Source organism: Vipera berus (genome assembly GCF_964194415.1).
Source record: "Vipera berus genome assembly, chromosome: 9".
NCBI classification, from domain to species: Eukaryota; Metazoa; Chordata; class Lepidosauria; order Squamata; family Viperidae; genus Vipera; species Vipera berus.
This window is the reverse complement of record NC_138212.1, coordinates 11723001-11746319: the sequence shown is the minus strand read 5'-3', so window position 1 is coordinate 11746319 and position 23319 is coordinate 11723001. Positions and strand designations below refer to the sequence as shown.

The window sequence follows — 23319 nt, the reverse complement described above, 5'->3', positions numbered from 1 at the left end:
GCCTGGTAGATGGTTGGCTTATCAATTAAGGAAGAAACAGAAATTACGTACTGTAGACAAAATAGAATATAAAGGAAAAGAAGTCTACCAACAAAATTTGATTAAGAGGAGTTTCCTAGATTTTTACTCGAAATTATATTCTAAAGAGAATATACAAGCTCTAGATATAGATAAGTATCTACAGGGAGCTCATTTTCCAAGACTTTCACAAGAACAACAACTTGAGATGAATTGCCCAATTACACCAGAAGAAATTTCTTTAGCTATTAAACAGTTGAAATTGGGCAAAACTCCAGGAACAGATGGATTAACAGCAATTTATTATAAAAAGTTGCTGCCTGAAATGATTGAACCCTTAAAGATTTTGTTTAATGAAATTCAGACTGGAGGCGCAGTTCCTCCATCATGGAGGACAGCTTTTGTATCATTGATCCCAAAGGAGGATCAAGATCTTACCCAACCTAAAAATTATAGACCTATATCGCTCTTAAATACAGATTATAAGATCTTTGCTAAAGTATTGGCTAATAGATTAATGCAAGTTTTGAAACAAATGATTCATAGTGACCAATCGGGATTTATATCTGGGAGGTATATGAAAAATAATTTAAGACAAATTGTTAACTTGCTTGAATATTTGGATAAGAACAACCAAGTCTCCGCAGCACTGATATTTTTGGATGCAGAGAAAGCCTTTGACCAATTGAATTGGCAGTTTTTATTAAGAGTTGTTGAGGAGATGAATTTTGGAGAAGGTTTTCTACATGCTATTAAAGCTATATGTCAACAACAAACTGCACAAATTATAGTTAATGGGGGATTAACAGAGACTTTTAGAATTGAAAAAGGTACAAGGCAGGGCTGCCCCCTATCACCATTATTGTTTGTTTTAACATTAGAGATTTTACTAATTAAAATTCGAGAGTCCTCTTTGATAAAGGGAATTAAAATAAAACAGAATGATTATAGACTGAGAGCTTTTGCTGATGACTTGGTTGTGACAGTATCCCAACCGCTACAGTCGGTTGTAGACTTGATGGAAATTATAACTCAGTATGGTAAGGTTTCTGGGTTTAAGGTGAACAGTAATAAAACTAAGATATTATCCAAGAATTTATCTACGAGTGAAAGGGATATGTTATCTAACTTAACAGGTTTCGAAATAGTGAAGAAGGTTAAATATCTAGGAGTGCATATTGCAGCCTCAAATGTAAAATTGTATAAGAATAATTATGAAACACTATGGTTGAAGGTACAAAGGGACTTAAATAATTGGAAAAAACTACAATTATCACTACTGGGAAGAATTGCAGTTGTTAAAATGAATGTTCTACCAAAGTTCCTCTTTCTGTTTCAGATGATACCTATATTGAAAAAGGATGCCAACCTTGATCAATGGCAGAAGGGTATTAACAAATTTATCTGGGCGGGGAAAAAACCAAGAGTTAAATTCAAGATTTTACAGGATGCCAGGGAAAGAGGGGGACTCAAGGCGCCGAATTTGAAATTGTACTATGATGCGGCTGCTTTGACCTGGGTTAGTGATTGGCTTAATTTAACTAACAAGAGAATACTTCATCTTGAGGGATGGGATTTGGTATATGGATGGCATGCATACTTGCTTTATGATAAGAAGGTAGACAGGGCTTTTAAATCCCATATTCTTAGAAGTGCTTTACTGCGTGTCTGGAAAAAGTACTATAATAAGTTAAATTATAAAATACCGATTTGGGGAATTCCTGGACACGCGATAGAGGGTGTATCTATGGGAGTGAGTATGGATATGGTTTCTTATAAGGAACTACTCAAATTGCAAGGGAATGATTGGCAACTTAAATCAGCAGAGGAGTTAAGACAAGAAAACATAAATTACTCTTGGTTTCAATATACCCAATTGAAAGCTAGGTGGAAGTCAGATCAAAAGGTTGGTATCACAATTACAGATCAAAATTTAGTAAAGCAAATTAGAGATTCAAATTGTGCACATATAAAGAGGATATATAATGCTTTAATTGAATTGGATTTGGAAACGGAATTGGTTAAAGATTGCATGATAAAGTGGGCACAAAATATTCAGGAACCAATCTCGTTGGACACCTGGGAGATAATTTGGGTCAGAAATGTTAAATTTACCCAGGCTCAAAATTTAAGAGAAAATTTTTACAAAATGTTTTATAGATGGCATCTGGATCCCAAGAAGTTGTCCAACATGTATCCTAATCTGCAGTCTAAGTGTTGGAGGTGTGGTAGCTTAGAAGCTACCTATTTCCACATGTGGTGGACTTGTAGAAACATAAAAGCCTTCTGGATTAAAATTTGGTGGAACATTCAAAAGATTTTTAAGAGGAAGATAAAGTTTTCCCCGCAATTGTTCTTACTGGGTATTGTTGTAAATTGTGATGTCAAAGAGACTAATCTGATGTTGAATATGATAACGGCAGCACGGTTACTGGTGGGACAATATTGGAAGAAGGACAATCTGCCCACGGTAGAAGAATGGGTGTTTAAAGTTTCTAATCTTGCAGAAATGTCCAAGATTTCTGCTTATTTAAAGGATCACTCACAGGAGAGATATATTTCAGTTTGGAGGAGATGGATAAATTATATTGAAAACAAATATGGGACCAAAAAGTTCCATTTAGCTTATGAGTAGAATTTAGTGGGATATTGTTATTGTTTGTAGTTATGTTAAGAGAGAGTTAAAGCGCAGTACGAATTTGGTTGATTGTATATTGTGTAAATTTTTATTTAGAATATGATTGTTGTAACTATAGTCCTGTATTTAGCTCTGGGAAGTGGGGGGGGGAAAGTGGGGGGGTTGGGGTGGGAGGGATTTGGGGATATATTGTAAAATTTTGTAAAACTCTAATAAAAAAAAGGAGTCTCAAAATGCTCCGAAAACATTTTTGCATTTTGTACATGCTCCTATCATTTGCATTTGCTTATCTTAGAGATACACTGAGAAACATACCACATTTGTCATCAGCCTGCTGAGGTTTACTGGACTTCAGCTACTTCAGAACAATTGGATTATAGAGTTCTGAACAGAATATTGTCTCTATGTATTGCTATTCAAACTTTAAAACTGAACAAGTTGAGTTTCTGCACTTTTATCTTCTTCTAATCTATTACACAAAAAACTCCAAATCCAAATCTTACATTTGTGTTGAGTTAATGAAGATATTTTCTCAAATAAATTACCTTGCTCCTGAATGAAAATGGTGGTAAAGACAGAATCTTAACTCTATTACATCAAATTATCCTTTAATTTTTACACCATTAAAAGCAATCTTACCTGGTGCTTTTGAATGTTGAAGATGCACAAAGTAAACACACATAGTTTTTAAAATGTTGATTAGTTACCACTAGGTGGAAATAAGAGCAAAGTATTATTTTCTTGTCTCTTCTACCAAATTTTCTTAGCCATAGGGAGGGAAAAATAAATCTCTCAATACTTAACCATAGCTTCATTGCTTTCCTTTCCTGCATTATAAAAATATTTTCTCAAAGAATATTTTTTAAAAGAGGGTTTTTTGAAGCTAAGAGATTAGGTTTTTTTTTACTTTGCATCTGTCTTCACAAAAACCATTAAATTCTTATCACAGATTGTTTATACACTCAGGATTCGGCATATATAAACATAAATGTCTTCCATGTTTTTTCTCTTTTGGACATATTGGACAGACCAAATTTCCCTTAAATCTAAGCCTTTTTTGTCTCCTGAAGGTCTGCTGAAAACAGATAATAGGAAAACTCAGTATGGTGTAACCAATTCAGATTTAGTCCTGAAATTCAGTATCTCTCCCCACTCTTTTCTTAGCCCAATATATTTCACAAATTAGTATTAGAAAATTAGGGAGACTCCATGTAAGCCACCATTAATTCTCAGAGAAAAGATGAGATAGAAATTTTACAAATGTTTTCCCCAGGGTTGTCCTTCAGATGTGATTGAGTTGAATTCCCACTACCCTTAGCCACCATGACCAATTGCTAATTAGTAAAGAGGTAGCTTTACAGTTTCTAACATAATCTGGGGACTCGCCTGGAAAGCAGCGTTGGAAAAGAGCCCAATAGACTTGTCTTGGGAGAAATGTAGAGGTCTTTTGACAGCTATACCATATATCCTAAGGTCATATATAACCTTAGAATGTATATCTAAGGAGAGAAACATCATACGAATTCAGGCATCAAGGTAGTGCGATAATCCTAGAGAATAAATGAACCATGTGGGGGAGCGGGGTAAACCTCTCAGTCGATAGAATAATAGAGCATGAATTTACATTGATCAGATGCTAATGGAAGCTTTTATGTAACAAAAGGATTATTTGCCTTCCGAAATAATTTCAATGCACTGCCAGAACAGAACGAAGTTACCTATGGAACTGAAGATAACAGCTGCTGGAGACTCAAGGCTGCTGCAGAGCAGTTAGGTGTTTATATAGTTTGAATGGCTTTGCTATGTACAGCAAAAAATTACCAAGGAAAAGGAAAATAGATTTGGGATTTATTTGTTCATTAAAAACCCCCATCTAAGTGGACTTTTTAAACAGAAAGCAACAGCCTGAATGCTAGGAATTTTGGGACCCATAGAGTTTACTAGGAAATGAGATTTTTCAGAAGCGTGACCTTGTTCCATGCTTTTTACCGATTTTTTTATTGATGTGAAGGGCACAAATCACTGGGATTAGCAGAGAAACATCACAGCACCCATTTTGTGATGCTTCTATTAAAACTCAGACCATTTTTTAAAAAGTTAATGAATACAGTCTCTCGCACAGCACTATGATGTACTAACATTTAACGTCCACTTTCATTTCCCATTTTCTACCAAGAATTCTTCCTTAAAGAACATTTTATTAGGAAACAAAGTATCGGCACTTTCATAGTTGAACCCAAAACTGAGATTCCCTCCCCCAGATACAAAGTAACAAGTTGCAATTCTCATCCCTCAAAACCATGTCCACTTCTACATTGTTATGGCTAGCTAAACTCTCAAGCATTTGCCCCATCCCCCCCTTCTATATCTGAACTCTAAAAGAATAGGAAAGGCATGCTAGAAGCCAAAGTAAAAATGGCTGCTAATTCTCAGTTGTCAAGAGTGATGACATCCATTGTCACAGCATTGACACTACCCATGCAGTTTCTAGCAATGATTCATGAATCAAATTCCTTTTCTGCACTAAGTTAGTTGATCATCTGCTTTTTTTTCACGTATGCCAGCTTTTCCTAATCAGATTGAGGAAGGCTATTCTATGCATTATTCTTAGCTAAGCCATGAAATCCCAAGGTTTCCAAAAAATATCCCGATTCAGATAACATCCGTGTCTGCACAATATATTATCTCCTTGGTTAGTGTGATGCAGGCAAGTATGTTTTGGGTTGCAGTAATAGCCTCTAAAGCAGGAGTGTCAAACTCTCAACGTCACATGATGTGCCACGACATATCTCAACTTTTTTTCCATTGCCAGGAATGGGGTGGGTGCGGTTTCGTCATGATGCATCCAGCCCATGGGCTGGCAGTTTGACACCCCTGCTCTAAAGATTATAGCTTGCATAGAACAACATGAACATGCTGAGGGTAAAATTGGAAGGCGATTGTATTGGCGCCACACACCTAAACTGATCATTACTATCTTTATTGTTAGTAGGGAATGATATAGTCCTACATAGTGTGTGGCCTAGGTGTAACTAAGGCCATTGATCTAGTCTATATCTATTGTCCTATTAAAATCATTATGTAAAATGTTGGTTATTGGAAATTAATATTTAGGGCCCAATAGGTTAGAATACTGAAAATGGTAAGTAATGGTGTAACTGGAAAAATGTTAAAATATGGGTATGATTTACTTACGAAATGACTGCTATGCAATCTTAATGTGTGAAATTGAGTTTGAGCCCAACAATCGCAAGAATGCTATTATTGGATTCTTTACAAAGATAGCAAGGGTGAATGCAAAAAGTAGAGGGATTCATTTCATATACAGGCCTGGCACACACAGAGAAATGTTTACACTTTAGTTGTGTTGTTCTTTTAGGTAATGAAGGCAATATTGTAACACTGTTGATAAAACCTGCAAATATTGATGACCACTGATCTTGTAGCCAATCCTTGGTGAAGGTAAGACTTGATATGATTCCCATACATCCTCCCATGATGTATCAGGTGGAACTCTGTTCCTCTGCATATTGTTTGCTGCTACTACAACAAAAGCTTTGAACATCTACAAAAGTCTATATGTAGCAGCAGTTCCTTCCCAGATGTATAAGTCAATAACCATTTGTCCAAATAGCGCATCCCACTTATGGAGAAATCTAATTATCCTTGAAGTTCATCATTTGATTATCACAGTAGGAGGCAGATTTCGGGCTTAATTGGAGCTCTCTTTCCTTTTTGAACCATGTGCAAATGATCCAGGAAAGTGAACACAGTCTTTGTTTAGCAACTGCTTTGTACAAGGACTGTTCAGTATGACAATGATGAAAAAGCAACTTTGCAGCCATTGCCCACATTTACAACCTTCGTAAACTTGCAAAGCAAAGGAAAAGTGCAGTAAGACCGTAAGCACAGTTGTGGTTTCACTTAAAATCACTTTGCTTAACAGAGTTGTGATAGCTAAATGAGGCCTACCTGTACTGAATTAAAAAAAATGGGATGCCTCTGAAAACACCTTCAGACCAGGACTTTTGTTTTCAATATCACAACTAGTTGGAAAAACTGCACAGAAACAAACCTACTTGGGAGTGTCAGGGCTGCAATTAGGGGAAAAAATGTGTAAAAGTCACTTCCATACAATGGACCCGTAAGTTGAAGATGATGATATCAGGGAGACTTTATCAGAACTACAACTATTGCACAAATTGTATCTTTTTCTTATTTTTCCCTTCCCCCAAGTGGCGGAGAAATTTGGGAAGGAAAGACAGTTGCTATTTTTTGTTAAATAATTAAATGTCTGAAGTCTTTGTTGCAAATTCTGCCTATAATGGGCTACATGACTGACTTGGAAACGTGTACATTTTTTTTAGGGAACAAAGCAGCACAATTTAAAAGCATTACAAACCACTGGTCAAGCAAAAATAGTCTTTATTCAAATTTAATGGAAACAGGAGTCACTGTACTTTGCAAGATGGGGAAAAATAAAAAATATAAAACAAGGATATTGTCACAATACCAGAATGTGGAGCTCTACTTTTGTTTCTTCCCTTCCTATAGTTTACTGTAGGTATCTATTTTCCTGACTGTGCTATTCACATACTCTGCAAGTCCAAAATATGAAACAAAAAAAAAGTATTATGAAATTTAAGACTTTTTCACTTTTCACTAAATGGCTTACATCAAAGGGCATCAATTTAAGGGCAAATTGTTGAAATTACCATACCTACCTAGGAGTCATCATTCCAATCTTAGAAGCCCATCAATGCAGTGCTCCTTCTCTATGGCTGTTCTGGAAATCTAGGATGATGCAGGGTACCTGAAGTAAAGCCCTCGTCTCTAGTACCAAAACGTGCAACAGAGAGGCAGCACTGGACCCAAACACTTACAAACACACCACTGGGGGGGGGGTATTAAAAATGTACAGCAGTGACATGTGTTCTACTCCAATCACTTGTGCTACAACTACCAAACATGTACAAAAGACTTCTCATAGAGCTCTAAATGTGGGTTGCAGCAAGTTTAGGATCTGGAACGAGATCGCGACCTAGATCGAGAATGTGACCTAGAAGCAGATCTCGATCTAGACTTCGACTGGGATCTTGTTTTTGAAACTGACTTGGATCTGGAGCGAGACTCTGATTTGACATTTTGCTTAGACTTGGAATTTGATCTTGATCGAGATTTACATCTGGTGTCCATTTCCTCACCCTCGCCTTTGGCATCTTTTGTGTCAAGAGGTTCTGTTTTTATGCGCTCTTTCTCCTTGGATTGAGACCGAGACCGAGACCTGGACCTAGACCTGGACAGCTCTTGATCTTCTCTCTTTTTCTTCTTGCAACTAGACTTGCTGTCACGTTTATTCCTCCTCTTGTTTCTCTCATTTCTGCTGCGGCTCCTGCTCCTGCTGGCCTCCCTGCTCCTCTTCCTACCTTTCCTTGTGTCCTTGCTCTTGCTACGGCTTCTACTCCTGCTCCTTTCTTTACTCCTGCTCCTTCCCTTGCTGACACTCTTCTCTCTCTCTTTACTCTGACTGCCCCTCACGCTTCCCCTTTCCTCCCTTTCTGCCCTCTCTTTACTGCCACTCCTACTCCGGCTTTTACTCTTACTCTTTTCCTTGCTGGGACTTCTGCTTTTCGATTGATGGTCACCATCATTTTGAACTATCTCCTGTGGTTTGTCTTTACTTTTACTTCGAGATTTCTCAGCACTTCTACTGCGGCTCCTGCTTTTGTCATCTTTGCTCGGACTCCTGCTCTTTTCCTTTTGGCCTCGGCTGTGACTTTTGCTTCGACTGCGGCTCTTGCTTCTGGAATGAGATCTAGATCCGGTAATCAGGAAGAAAAAAAACACAGAAACTTTTCAGATATTCAGTGATATAATTCATCAGATGTCTCAAGACAGTTCAAATTCCAGATTATAAATATGCCATAAGTAACACTGTTTTAAATTTTCACAGCTATGATTTTAATGATATTCTAAATGCTTAACAGTCCCCTGTACCAGGCATATAACTGTTAATTATAACACCATATCCTGAAGAGCCATCACTACAATACTGCCAACTTTGTTAGAATGCATGTTACCAGAGGATAAGCTTAAATTATGACCACTATTAATTAGACTTTACTGTACCTGGATCGTGATCTGCTCTTAGAATGGCTGCTTTTACTACTTCCACTACGACTCCTGCTTTTACGGGAATGTCTGCTTCGAGAGCGAGACCTGGAGGCAATACAATCGTGTCACAGTGGGCATTCAAGAGAGTCAGCTGAGCATGGCATAGAAATTCCCTTTCAAAATGCATAAAACAATATAACAGAAGGCGCTATCTCCCTAGAGCACTTCTGAGGCAGCATAGTTCTGACTATATATTACTAAGAGATCTAAGTTTTTGCAAATGGGCCCCATAAAGCCTTCTAATGTCAGCGATAAGATTAGTTTCATTAAGTGTCTGAAAAAACAAAAGCCAGTTTTGACAAAGATGTAAATAGATGAAATAAAGAGAATGCAAAGGATCACTGGAATAAGAAAAGCAAGCAGGAGAAAGGAAGTTGTTTAGATAATAATTTTGTTATGACAACTCAAACTACAAGACACAAGGCTTTTCCAATAGTTTTACATTGCAGAGAAAGATCCAATCTATTATTTTATTTGTTTTTTTATCTTCAAGAAAAGCTGTGTATTATTTAATGGAGAGTTTCCATGCTTGTAGTGAAAACCATTTTTTGTACAGTCAAATATTTCTGCATGACCTGGAACCCCTTTCACTATAAAGTTTCCAACTGATATACCCTGGAGTTAAAAAGCTGCTCAGTATTACTTAAGTGTTGACCTGAACATGTGAAGGAAACCCTTGAACAAAACTCAAGTCATTGATCAGCTTAGCTATTATTCTCTGCAGTAATTGGTAATACCTTTCCAGGCTATTTTTCAAAATTCTATCTAAACATGCCAGGCAATGATTTTGTGACATTTTACAACCTAAATATATGTTCCGCCAATGAGATACTGCTATTCTTATGTTGGACCTGGCTTCTGATTCTAGTTTGCAAGATTATACTCTATTTATACGTTTCGAAATAAAAAGTAAAATGTATCAGCATTTTGAATACATTAAAAGGTGGCTTCAGAGCCTTGGTGGAGCAGTGGGCTAATGCCTCCTTAAGTAACACCAGCTGCCTGCAATTAGTGCAGGTTCGCATCCCACCAGGCTCAAGGTTGACTCAGCCTTCCATCCTTCCGAGGTAGGTAAAATGAGGACCCAGATTGTTGGGGGCAATTAAGCTGACTTTGTAATAATGCCGCTTGGGGGTGTGTGTGAAAGCCCTAATAAGCAGGCATATACATAGAATGAAGGCTACTGCTAAGCTTGTAAGCCGCCCTGAGTCTTCGGAGAAGGGCGGGATATAAATGGAATTAAAATTAAAAAAAATAAAAATAAAACACAGTTGTTCAGTTTCACCAGGTTACAGCTTTTATACAGAGATCCTCAATTAATATAATTTTCCCATATAAACTCCATTATCTGCTTCTCTGTAGAATAGCTTGACAGCAATGCCTCCGGGAAAGGATCATACATCCCTTTCCTCAGACAGATGATTTATCTGCTCCCTCAAATGAAAAGGCTAGTTTGCCTCAATGGCAAATGGAGGCTGGAGATATAGATTCCATATATGTAAACATGACTGTTCTGGTTACTCAACAGTATAATGCCAAGTCATAACTTGCCAAGTCATTGACATTATTCCTGAACCATACTCTTATTTCTTTATCACCAGCACAAGTCATTATGATAATTTCAGTTCTTTTAACACTTTACTGCTTTTCCTGCAAGGGAATATCCTGTTATTTTTCATTAACTACACTGAACTATTGCCCTAGTAAGCATAATATTACGAACAAACTTACCTTGAATGAGTGCGACTTCTGGAATAAGAACGGCGGCGCCTGGACCCAGGCCTGTCTTCCACTAGTCTTATCTTTCTACCATTTACTTCGGTCCCATCCAGTTTTTCAAGGGCTCTTTTCATGTCTGAATAAGATTTGAATTCAATCACACCTTCATTTTTTCTCCCCTTGTGTGCGTCAGCATATGTCACTTCACCTGCCTGACGCATATAATCCTAAGAACAGATACAGGGTTTCAGTGTATTGTCTAACTCTGATAGTATCAGATTATGTTTTGTTAAAGGCTACAAATGAAAAAATGACACACATATATACACACACACCTGGGCACGTACTGATATGCACACATGCGGCATCTGTATGTCTAAAACAAATTGCTGATTTATTGATCTCATTTCTATATCTCTATCCACCTCTCAATTTCTAGGCATCATAGATAAAATGCTAATTTTACCTAAAAATATCAACACGCTTGCTTTTCAGGGCATCATTTTTTTAGAATTTTAAAAGGAGAGGGAACACAAGAAATCAATTGGGGGGAGAGCAAAAATGGAGGTAGTTATAAAGGCTGGAGTTTGCAAGGAGGAAACAAGACCCCAAGGATTAGATAGTACCACTGGGTACACCATTACAAAAAAGATATAATCAATAGTCCTGCAAGAGAAATGCATTGTAAGCAATCCAAAAAACAGCTCATGATTTGTAACACGAAGAGGCAGAAAAATACACACGTACATACATAGCTAGTTTTTCTGAGGGCTATCTGTACCTGTAATAAAGATATCTATCTACTCCAGGAAAGTACAGATTGTCCTCAACTTACAAAAGTTTGTTTAGCTACGTTCAAAGTTACAATGGCACTGAAAAAAGTGACTTATGACTATTTTTCATATTCGTGTCTGTTGCAGCATCTGAATGGTTATATGATTAAAATTCAGATGTTGGGCAACTGATTCTTCATATTTATAATGGTTGCAGTGTTCTGGGTTCATGTGATCACCCTTTTTTGACTTTCTGACAAGTGAACTCAGGGAAGCCAGATCCACTTAACAACCATGCCACTAGCTTAACTGGAGTGATTATTTAACAACTGTGGCAAGAAAGGTCGTAAAATGAGGCCACATTCACTTAATATCTGTCTCGCTTAGCAACAGAAACTTTGAGCTCCATCGTGGTCGTAAATTGAGGTCTACTTGTACTTGAGAACAGTTTGAATCCTTAGAGATAAAGAACTATTACAGTGGCCTGTAAGTAACTGTGGCAAGTAGGTTAGCCAATTCAAATGCCAAACCGTGAACCAATCTTAAACAGAAGGGCAAGCCACTGCAACAAGTGCCTCGAAGAAGCACTGGCGGTTAGCTTTTCTGAATAGCTTCTAAAACATCAAGGTCATGGGTGAGATTTGATATAGAGACCTTTATTCTGTTGGAAACATTTCTCTGTACTTAATAGGTAATGTAATATAGGTAATAAAAAGAGCATAGACAGTGAACACTTCATGCTCAAGAAGCTCGCAACTGCACTTAGTATATTGCACTAAGATTTCAAATAAAAACTATAAAGAATTTCTTTGGGAAACAAGTATCTGTTTACTTTGGTATGGATTATACAGCAAGAATTAAGGCTTCAATTTATGTTTGCACAATTTATGTTTGCATCTATCACTAAATCAGAACTGGCAGAAGCCCAGACACCATTTACCTTTAAATCCTGCCAACTACAACGGCTTGACAGATTTTCAACGATCAATCTGTATTCAGTACGGGTCGGAGGCCCATACTTATCTCTTCCACTTCTTCTATAACCATATCCACCTTGAGAGGTGATAAGCAGATGCAGTACTTTAGCTAATAAAGTGGAGTTAGGAATTAAATCTACATTCCCCCCGCCTCCCCCCCAAACAATGTAAGAACTAGTCTATCCAAAAGTTATGTTAACAATTTCCCACCCCCACCCCTAGGCTAAACTACATTCTCCTTGCTTTAAATATTATACTAATAGAGCCAGCCAGAAATCTATGTACACATTTCTAGAATATTATCACATAATAATGTATATTTTACATTAACTACTAATATTGAACATGCATCTACAATTACTTTTTTTTAATAACATTTTTTGAAAACAAAATAACCAAATCACTATAGTCAGTTACTAATGTTACTTACATTGATTTAAAGTTTTCTGAATATCTGACATGAATAATGGTTTTCAGGCACCTATTTCAGATTAATCACATCTGTCTCTAACCCTTGGGGTCCTCACCACCCAGGTCTAATGGGAAAAAGTTGCGGTCGTCACATGGCTTCCTTTTGGTCAGCCAAGGGCCACAAAGGTCAAAGAGCCACTCATGGAAAGGCAACCCAGGGTCAGCAAATGGAACAGGCAGTCATCTTAGCCTCAAAGGACTCTTAATTGAAACATTGAGGTCTTAGTTAAGTCTATGTTAAACAAATATTAACATTACAAATAAGCCATTTAAATATTTACAAAAGATAACAAAAATTAAATCTCATTTATTTAATTACATTAAAAAAGTTTAATATCAATTAACATCCAGATATTACTTTAATAGAAACCAAAGTAGTCAAACTTTACATTTAAAAAAAAATTATACAGTTTTAAAAATATTCTATTTTAAATAGAAAGAAGAATCACTGGTACAATGAATGATATGTAGTGCTTACTGCGTCCAGAACCATAACTGCTGTCACGACGAGGGCCTCGAGCATGCTCAACAATTACACGCTCCCCACAAAGATCTTTGCCGTTTAGTTCATAAACAGCATCGTCTGCATCACGCACATCATCAAACTCAACAAAGCCATACCTGAGAAGAGAAGAGACTATTCAGAATCAAATATGTCACCAATTATCTCGGCAAGTCCGCTGACAGTAGGAAATAATTTTGAAGCTTAGGGAATGTGGGATACTTATTTCAGAAAGCATCTTCCTCCAAACAAAAACTAAGCCTGTTGGTGGCCCCAAAGGCTTTTCCTATCAGGAAAAGCATGATGTAACTATTTAAAAAGTGTACAAAGCATAAAGTGGGTTATGACAGCAGGTATTAATAGCTTAAGAAATGACAAAGAGACAAATCGCTCTCTGGAATTAAAGCTTTTATAACTTTTACTTTCAAAAAGAAAAAAAATTCCCTTATTTAAAGCACATTATAGACAGGAAGTAGACCACACAACATAACAACACAGTTAGGAGGCTGGTAACTTTAAAGAAGCCAGTCTGGCTCTTTGGAGATTTTAGACTACAGATGGAGCATATGGAAAATCTGTGCAGGATCTTCTTGTGTTTCCCCTCAGTTAGAAGACTCTGGGCAATTGGCATTGCTGAAAGGCTAGTAGTCACCAAAGAAATAAAGGAGGGCCTTTGGGCTGTTGGGAACAGCTTCTGGATAGAAATTCTTACTTGAGTATCTGATAAGTAAGAAATTCTTACAGGGCTGACTAGAGTGAGCTGCTGTTTGCAAACGAGGAAAGGAAGGAAAGAACGAAAGAAGCAAACTCAGGCAATTTCAGGGAAAAAAAACATTATGCCTTCCACATTTCCCTAATTGCTTTCTTCTATTTCCCCAAAGCAGAAGCAAAAAATTAGTGGAATTCTTAAAAAAATGCCTTATGATGAAACATAACTTTTTAAATGAATAAATATTTTCCAAATGTATAAATCAGCCATTAAAAATATTAGAATGTTTTAATGGAAGGAAACCTTTTACATTAATATTTCATTACAATTTTTTTTTAAAATTCTAGAACATTTCATAATATCCAAATATACTCTTTGTTTTTAATACCATGTTTTTGTTTACTAGAGACATATGCTTGGGTAGCATATGGTGAAACAGAATGTAATATTCTCTAGAATTATTTATTTATTTATTTATTTATTTATTTATTTATTTATTTTATTGAATTTATATACCGCCCTTTCCCAAAGGACTCAGGGCAGTTTACAGGGTATTTAAAACAAAAATCGATACAAAAGTTAAAAACAATTTAAAAAGATTAAATCCCTGAAAAAAAATAAAAACCCCAATTAAAATTCTCAGCCTGGGCCGGAAAGCTCAGATGATGATACATATTACCAAAATCTGTAATTTTGGTTGCAAAAGGTTAACCGTTAAAGCATCTATTCTTTTAAGTCTGTAATCCTATGCTTGTTTAACTGGGAGTTAGCTTCACTAACAGACAAACAGATAAATATATCATCTAAGTAAAGATATAGGCAGGATTCTTTTCTATAAATTATCTTGAGATGGTGCATCCACAAAGGCTTCTAAAAAGGTTTTTATTGTGAACACATTACAAATAAGCCAGATAGTACAAATGTACATGCTACCTGAAATAATTAATGTAGTTAAAGTAAATATTTGGGTTGATAGCAAAAAATAAAAAAAACATTTTACTTGTCTACCAAATGGAGAAAAATGCTTTTTCAAACTCTCGAATTACCAGAATTATATGTCTCTAGTTACAATCCTTCTTCTGCCCGAGATAGATTCTGATGACATTCATCTCCTGAAATCTGAGTTGTTAAAAGGCGCTAGTGGTCTGAACCATCAATATCTGACAGAAGTCTAGGAGATGCTTTAGTTGTATAACTGTTGGTATTTTGAATGGTAAACTAGTGCAGCAGGAAAACAAGCTTCTACTGCCTTAATATTACTGCCAACCAGAGTAAAACAGTTGTATCTAACACTATGCTGGCATTTCAAAGCTTCAGAATAAGGTAAGGGATTAGACCCCGGCAAACAAAAATATTATCCTGGACATTAAGGCAAGTCAAAAAGTATGAACTTTTTAATGCTGCAGCCCCAATTTTGTTTTTCTCCTATATATCCCAAATTGTTTTACCCATATTGCCAATTTCTCACAGAATAAGCAGTTAATCTATTGCAGTATACCATCCTGTTTGCTAGCTACTACTGTATTAAAATTCACAAACATTAGAACAAAGCCAACAAATTACTTTTCAAAAAGGTATAAAAGCGTTATAGCCTAAACTTCATACTATTTTAGCTACTAAAACTCCAGGCCCTTTACTAACAACTATTAGCTGAAAAATTAAATTTGGCTAATTACCGAAAGTAGAAGACTGTCTCAAATTTAGTGTAATATGCAAGACCTCTTAAATAGCCCATGACATTTTACTGTAATTTGAAAAAAAAGATACTATTTTTAAGCAATGGTTTAGTTTACTGTGCTCTCTAGAGTTCAATAAACTCTATTTCCTATTAATTTTGAAGTTGGCTTTCTGAAAGTTAGCCAGTTACCTTTACTCAGTTTGTTCCATTAGACAGCACAGACCTCAGTTAATCAAAATGGTATAGGGTTTCCTGCCTGAGCAGGGGGTTGGACTAGATGACCTCCGAGGTTACCTCCAACTTTATTATTATTATTATTATTATTATTATTATTATTATTATTATTATTATTATTATTATTATTATTATTATTATAAAGTAAAAGGGGATGCTTCCAAAGCATTATTTTCCGAAGCATCGGGTGATATCTGAAGATAGGCAAAGAATAGAAGCCACCTTCAGAAATCTATGTTCACACTGAGATCAACTTGAATGTTGCTTGAATACCAAGAACTGATCCTATCTGGATCCTTTTATTAATTGATGACATTGATAAATCTAGATGGCATCACCATTAGTTTACTATTAAGTGCAAGAATTTTGGCTTGTTTGCTAATTGTTCATATAGTAAAACCTCAGTTTAGCATGCTATTACCAAACATCTGCATCAGCCTGCATCATTTCTACAATGACATTATACGTTAGAAAAATACATAATTTTTATCATTTGCATATCACAAATGTAATGACAGAGATAAATATTAATACTTGCAATTAAAGACTATTAAATAGGGGGCTATACAATTAAAGTTTTATCTTATACCCTATAAGGAGTAAACTAACAACTTTTCATCTTCTGATAGCTGTTAGAAGTGTTTGTGCTAAAAAGAACCTGCTCAATCTAACGAAACCCCTGCAAGATTTAGTCATGTATAATTCATACATTCTAGAACATTTATCCCAATGTGGCAACGATTTCCTGGTCAACCAGCTACTAGCAGGGATTATAGACACCTGTCTCCTGTTGTACCACTAGTACTGTTATCAATTTCACAGTGCTCCTTTACAGAAGAAATAGTTCAACTATATAATTATTTTTGTAAAGTTGCCATTTTTTCAGAAATAGTTTAAAATGGGTATTTATTTATTTATTTTATTTATTTTATTTTATGCATATGTATGCATATTTACATGAGAATACACCAGAGTAAATTAAATACTATTTCAAATAAATACACCTAGTGCTGCTCTATAAATCATGTTGCAATTCTATCATGAAATAATTCTTGATGAAAGGAATGAAGCCTACTCTCTTTAAACCCAGGCTTAAGCCCTCTCATGAGGCAATATGTTCTGTAAAAATGCAATGGGATTGGTTTTAAACATGTACACATTTGATCGTGCTGTTTTACAAGTGCTAAAATGCATTTTACATCAGATTTATTTAAATTCTACAATAAATTAAGACAGCATAGCATTTATTTTCTAACCATTACTTTCCTGATCCAAGTCCAAAATGTCAAGCACTATATCATAATTATTTATTAAAATGGCTACCGATTAGACATAGAGCACGGGTGTCAAACTCACGACGTCACATGATGTGTCGCGATGTGTCTCGACTTTTTTTTTGCATTGCTGGAGCTGGGGTGGGCGCAGCCTCCACATGATGCAACCGGCCCACGGGCCGATCTGTTATTAAAAAATCTCAGATGCAACATCTAATATCTCCAGTTAAACCAAAAAAGACAATAGTGAAATTAGACTAATGGTCCATGCAAGATGCTGTTTACCCATAGTACAAAATGCCACATCAAAATTGGTTTGCCTACTCCTGGTTTGGCATGTTGCCTGAATTGAACCACTTTGGTTTGTAAACCATAGTTTGTGGCTTACCATATTGTTGTGGATCTGGCTGTTAGCTATTCAATAAGCCATGGTCAATCAAAGCACAGCACAATGCATGAACCCAGACAGTACACGGCAGCTTCCAGTACTGCTTGTTCACTAAGAAATGGCCTTCATCCAGGACCCACTTCCAGCTCCAGGTCTTCCTTCAGGAAAGAAGACATTTCATTTTGTCCTATGATAGATTTTAAACACGCGATGAAAGCAAGAGAGCCAGTTTGGTGTAGTGGTGAAGGTGCTGACCTTGAGCCTGTGAGTTCTAGGCCTCCCTTTGGCATAAATGTTGGCTGAGTGACTTTGGGCCAGTCACTCTCACAGCCTAACCCACATCACAAGGCTGTTGTGGGGAAACTAGAAGGCAGAGGTATTAGGTATGCTTGCCTCTGCCAGTTACACATACTTTAAAAAAATGTAGCTTTGGGCAGATGTAACAGTTAAAGCAGAGCCAGTTTGATGCAGTGGTTAAGGCAGGGGTAGGCAACCTTGGCTCTTTTATGACTCCTGGACTTCAACTCCCAGAATTCCTGAGCCAGCCGTGCTGAGGGGAAAGGGAGAGGTTTGCAAGCTGAGCTATGCTAGCTCAGGAATTCTGGGAGTTGAAGTCCACGAGTCCTAAAAGAGCCAAGGTTGCCTACCCCTGGGTTAAGGCATCAGGCTAGAAACTGGGAAATCATATGTTTTAAGCCCAGCCTTTAGCAAGAAACCAGCTGCATGGCTGTAGGCCGGTAGCTCTCTCTCAGCCCTAGATGGCAAACTTAATTCTGAAAAACTTTGCCAGGAAAGCCCAGACAGCCTCCAGGAGTCAAAAACCGACGCAAAGGGCCCCCTGCCCCAAAACACAACATCCCAAATAGTTAAGGTGCTGGAGGGGAGGAATGCAGGTTTAAGTCCATCCTCAGGCCCTGAAACTCATAGGTTGACTTTGGGCCAGTCAATCCTTTCAACCCAGAGTTCGGCGAATGAAAGCTTTGGCTCTTGCATAAAAGTTTCGGGCTAGAAATCCAGGGAAGCGCGGCTGGATCATGCGCCACCCCACTCTGAAGAGGCTTCCTCGCCTGCCTTGACCCGGAGAGGAGCGCGCGGGTCTCCCTCCAACAGCACCGCACGGACCACAAGTCGGGTCGACACGGAACTTGGCCCAGGAGCGACTTCAAGGATTCCCCGGACGGGATCTCGGCGAAACGCACGAGTATCGCTTTTGGGGGGGGGGGGTAAGGAAGGCAAGAAGGACGGAGAGGCGCGCGCGGGAAAGGACAGAGAAAGGGCGCGCATGCGCTTTGGGGTGGGGAGGGCAGGCCGCGCTGACAGGAGGAAACGCGGCATGAAAAGTCCGGGCCGGGTTAGGCCCAGAAGGGACCTTCCGGCCTCGGGCAGGCGGAGGAAAGATGAAAGCCGCCGGCACGCCTCACCCGTTCTTAAGATCCACTTCAAGGATTTTCCCGTAGCCCTTGAAGAAGCGCTCCACGTCCCGCTCTCGGGCCTGGTAGCTAAGGCGCCCGATATAGACCCGAGGCATCTCCCCCTCCAAAAAAAGAACCAGCACGGGAACCCCGCGCCGGGGACGACGACCACGGAGGGGCGGCGGTGCGCGCGCTGAGCTCTACGCGGGGGTGGCGGCAGCGGCGATTTTTTTTTCGCCCCCCTCCCTCTCGCTGCCTCTCGCTGGCGTAGTACACGCACGCAATGGCGTGCGCGCTGACGTAGGCACGTCACGTGACGCCGCGAGTCGGGGAGCTTCCCAAGCAGCTTTTGCGGCGGCGCTTTCGAAGTTCGCCTGTTTCTTCCGGCACGCGGCGGCGGCTCTTAAAGGAGACGCGGTCCTTTAACCAGGAGAGCCCTCGTGCCGAGGAGAGGGGTTGTTTCGTTCCTCCGGTTATGGTACCTTGTAGGTGTGATGGGTTACCCACGGGCATGATAAATTATTAAACTTGTAATTTAAGAATTCAAAAATTTCTCGACGAGTCCTTTATTATTGTTATTATTATACAGGCCATCCTGGACTTACAACCACAATTGAGCCCAAAATTTATGTTGTTAAGTAAAATATTTGTTAAGTGAATTTTGCCCCATTTTATAACCCAGGGGCCTTCAAACTTGGCCCTTTTTAATGACTTGTGGACTTCAACTCCCAGAATTCCTTAGCCAGCGTGCCTGGCCAGATACGCTGGCTGAGGAATTCTGGGAGTTGAAGTCCACAAGTCATAAAAGGGTCAAGTTTGAATAATCTTTTGTGCCAGAGTTGTTAAGTGGGTCACTACAATTGTTAAGTTAGTACCAGTTATTAAGTGAATCTGGCTTTCCCATTGACTTGGCTTGCCAGAAGGTCGCAAAAGGGAATCGCATGACTCTGATTTAGGACTGCGACCATCATAAATATGAGTCAGATTCCAAGCATCTGAATTTTGATCACATGACCATGGGGATCCTATATCAGTGGTAACTGAAAAAAGCTGATAAGTCACTTAAGCCCTTTGATAGTGTGATTCTATAAGTATTTTCCCCAATAGTGAAGAATTTACACACAAATTGAAATACTTGTTTTTGGGTTTTTTTATTGAAAAGTTTTACAGTACATTTTTTAAATAGAAAAAACTCCCTCCCTCCCCCTCCCCTCCCCCCTCCCCAGAGCTGAATACAGGGTGTAAACTTACAAACTTAAGCTACAATATGCTAACAACAAAAATAAAACATTAAATTCTATCGCACTTTAACTCTCTGTAAACATAACTATATTACTAACAAATAACAAATACTTATTCAAATGCTAAATGAAACTTTTTAGTCCCATATTTATTCTGAATATATTCGATCCATCTTCTCCATTCCACAATATATCTCTGTTGCGATTGTTCTTTCAAATATGCTGAAATCTTTGCCATTTCCGCCAAGTTAGAAACTTTCAAAGTCCACTCTTCTATAGTAGGCAGTTCCTCCTTCCAATATTGCACTACTAAAAGTCTTGCTGCCGTAATTAAATTCAACATCAATTTAGTATCTATAACAGTAATCTGTAATAATACCCAACAAAAACAACTGTGGAGAAAACCTTATCTTTTTCTTAAATATCTTTTGCATGTTCCACCAAATTTTAATCCAAAAAGCTTTGACTTTTTTCCAAGTCCACCATATATGATAATACGTTGCATCCTCACAGCCACAAATTGAAATACTTGTGATTTGTGGAAAGACATGCAGCGGCAAATCATAGTGAGTGCTTCATTGTATACAGTCCACACAAATGGAATGTAATTCTGATAAAGGGATATATCTACACAGAGAACCTCAAAGACAGAAAGAACTGGAAAAAGTTGGACATCTGATTACCCTGGCAGGATGATAGCTGCTTCACTGGCAGGTTCCATGGCAGTCAAATATTACATCATTGTGAACTTTCCCCTTAATACCTATGTACCTATCCTGGGTGTAAGGAAAGCCTGGAATGAGGTCAAACAGAGAAATTTTAACCCTGATGTGCAAAGTGATAGATTTAGCACCTCAGCATTTTCCTATGGTAGGGTCATATATCCACCTTTCAGTATCCTCAAATACTTTATTATACACTTGTGCCTTCCCATAAGATGACATTTAACACATTTTATGCGCTGTGCCTCATGGTACTGACTAGTGCGCGTGCGCACGCGCATACACACACTTTCAGATATTGAAACTGAGATGGTTGCATATATACTTTTGAAGTGTCATATCAGTCTTAGAGGAGTAATCACAAATTAGCAGGGCTGATTCCAGCAGGCAGTTAAGACTGCTCAACTGCTCGAGCAACTAAAAAAAAAACTAAAAAAAAAAACTCTTCAAAGTGGCTCAATTCTGTGCCATAGCAGTGGCAGTCAGAACGCACATTCTTCCCTTACTTTATCATTAGGCAAAAATGAAAAACAGAAATAAGGTGCACCAAACAATGCAGAGCTGAGTATACATCTGTGTATAAATAAAAATGTGCATTAAAACTTTTGGGACGTTTTGCTTCCGCTTTAATTTCCATCTGATCATTTGTCAAGTATTGCTGTCTCCTCAGTTCTGCATAACGAGGTACATGGTAGGGAGCAATGGTAAGAGAGGGGTTTTTATTTGAGAAGATTTATGGATGTTATTCATGTTATTCAGACTCCTCTGCCTGCACCTCCCCAAAGTAGATTTCCTCCAATTGCCCAGGGCAGTTGAGCATGCTTTTTCCCATTCTAGGGTACACTTTAGTTGTGGTACAATGGTAATTATATCATAGGCCATTAATCATAAATGGCAATCACATGACCCCGGGATGCTGCAATTTTTGTAAATACATGCCAAGTGCCCAAATTTTGCTCATGTGACCTTGAGGATACTGCAATGATCCAAAGTGCAAGTACTGGTCATAATGCCACTCTTTTTGGTGCCACTGTATCTTTGAACATTCACTAAATGAATGATCGTAAGTTGAGAACTACCTGTATTTGGCAACAGTAAATTTTTCAATCCTTGATATCTACACATTTAGAAAGAATAAAGTAATTAAGCACATGCTTGGATAACACGTGAAGTTTTAATATCACTTTACAACGCCTTGAAGGCCACACTTGGAATACTGCATCCAGCTTTGGTCACCACGATGTAAGAAAGATGTTGAGACTCTAGAATGAGTGCAGGGAAGAGCAACAAAAATGATCAGGGGACTGGAGGCTAAAACTTACAAGGAACGTTTGCTGGAATTGGGTATGACTAATTTAATGAAGAGAAGGAGGGGGGGAGACATGATAATAGTGTTCCAATATCTCAGGGGTTGCCACAAAGTAGAGGGAGTCAAACTATTCTCCAAAGCACCTGAAGGCAGGACAAGAAGCAACGGATGGAAACTAGTCAAGGAGAGAAGCAACCTAGAACTAAGGAGAAACTTCCTGACTGTTAGAACAATTAACCAGTGAACAACCTGCCTCCAGAAGCTGTGAATGATCCAACACTGGAAGTTTTAAAGAAGAGACTGGGCAGCCATTTGTCTGAAATGGTATAGGCTTTCCTGCCTGAGCAGGGGTTTGGACTAGATGACCTCTGAGGTCCCTTCCAACTTTATTATTAATAGGGAGTGCCCTATGCTGCTTTGCGGTGGCTGTTTGGATGACAGAACTGGCCCCTTGTCCCCGGCTCCTGCACCTTGGTACATTTTATCAGATGATGATGGCTTACCTCAGGAAGTCATGGGTGCTCCACCACTGGAGGTTTTTGAGAAGAGATCGGACAGCCATTTGGAATGGTATAGGGCAGGGGTAGGCAACCTTGGCTCTTTTATGACTCGTGGACTTCAACTCCCAGAATTCCTGAGCCAGCATAGGGTCTCTTGTTTGAGCAGGTTAGACTAGAAGACCTCCAAGGTCCCTTCCAACCCTATTGTTATGTTTTAATTTTCCCTCACTCTTCATAGATCTCTCTCTCTCTCTTGTCTCAGGAGTATCAAAAATGGAAACTGTTTTAAAGCAAGAGTAAACACTGCTAAGAAAGTTATTTAGATGGGTTTAAAATGGCTTTGGGGGCCACCTCCCCCCCTCCTTCAGCTACAGCATTGTTCTGTCCCATTAATCCCTGTGCCATGTGGAACCAATTCTTCCTTCCTTACCCATCATGGCAGCAATGATAACAGGAAAATGGTACTCATTTCTCTTGCAATACCAATGAAGACAAGCCATCACCATCTGCAGCCTGCTGGTGCTAATGGTCTGGAAAGAGACCCACCATAGTTGTTGTCCTCCCAAGGGCTATATGCTTC

General features: G+C 38.4%; 2 protein-coding genes across 4 annotated transcripts in view; both read right to left on the bottom strand.

Annotated features, from left to right (window-relative positions):
* Nucleotides 1-7064: 7064 nt before the first annotated feature.
* SRSF4 (serine and arginine rich splicing factor 4) lies at nucleotides 7065-19259 on the bottom strand. Of its 3 annotated transcripts, none has more exons than XM_081335478.1 (6): nucleotides 18977-19259; nucleotides 13249-13391; nucleotides 12263-12375; nucleotides 10562-10776; nucleotides 8786-8875; nucleotides 7065-8471 (listed from the first exon to the last, which is right to left on the bottom strand). In XM_081335478.1, the coding sequence occupies exons 1-6, from the start codon at nucleotides 19081-19083 to the stop codon at nucleotides 7673-7675; spliced, it is 1467 nt and encodes a 488-aa protein (XP_081191604.1). In that variant the 5' UTR covers nucleotides 19084-19259; the 3' UTR covers nucleotides 7065-7672. The 3 variants fall into 3 exon arrangements, with proteins under 3 accessions (XP_081191604.1, XP_081191603.1, XP_081191605.1); XM_081335477.1 differs by lacking the exon at nucleotides 18977-19259 and adding an exon at nucleotides 17250-17387; XM_081335479.1 differs by lacking the exon at nucleotides 18977-19259 and adding an exon at nucleotides 12730-12971 and having other exon boundaries at nucleotides 13249-13388.
* A 927-nt stretch (nucleotides 19260-20186) lies between these two features.
* Nucleotides 20187-23319, bottom strand: part of MECR (mitochondrial trans-2-enoyl-CoA reductase) — a 30339-nt gene continuing 27206 nt past the window's right edge. Inside the window, exon 12 of the transcript XR_014027348.1 lies at nucleotides 20187-21001. The gene's annotated coding sequence lies outside the window, so the exon portion shown is untranslated. The remainder of the gene's footprint in view (nucleotides 21002-23319) is intronic.

What these genes read in the sequence shown, in the direction of transcription:
- SRSF4 (XM_081335477.1), bottom strand. Translation starts at nt 17,380, where the DNA reads ATGTTGCATCTGAGATTTTTTAATAACAGATCGGCCCGTGGGCCGGTT. An exon ending in GCGACACATCATGTGACGTC is followed by an intron (nt 13,392 to 17,249) that starts GTGAGTTTGACA and finishes TTCTCTTCTCAG; the next exon opens with GTATGGCTTTGTTGAGTTTG. An exon ending in AGAAGTCGCACTCATTCAAG is followed by an intron (nt 8,876 to 10,561) that starts GTAAGTTTGTTC and finishes TATTGCCTCCAG; the next exon opens with GTCTCGCTCTCGAAGCAGAC.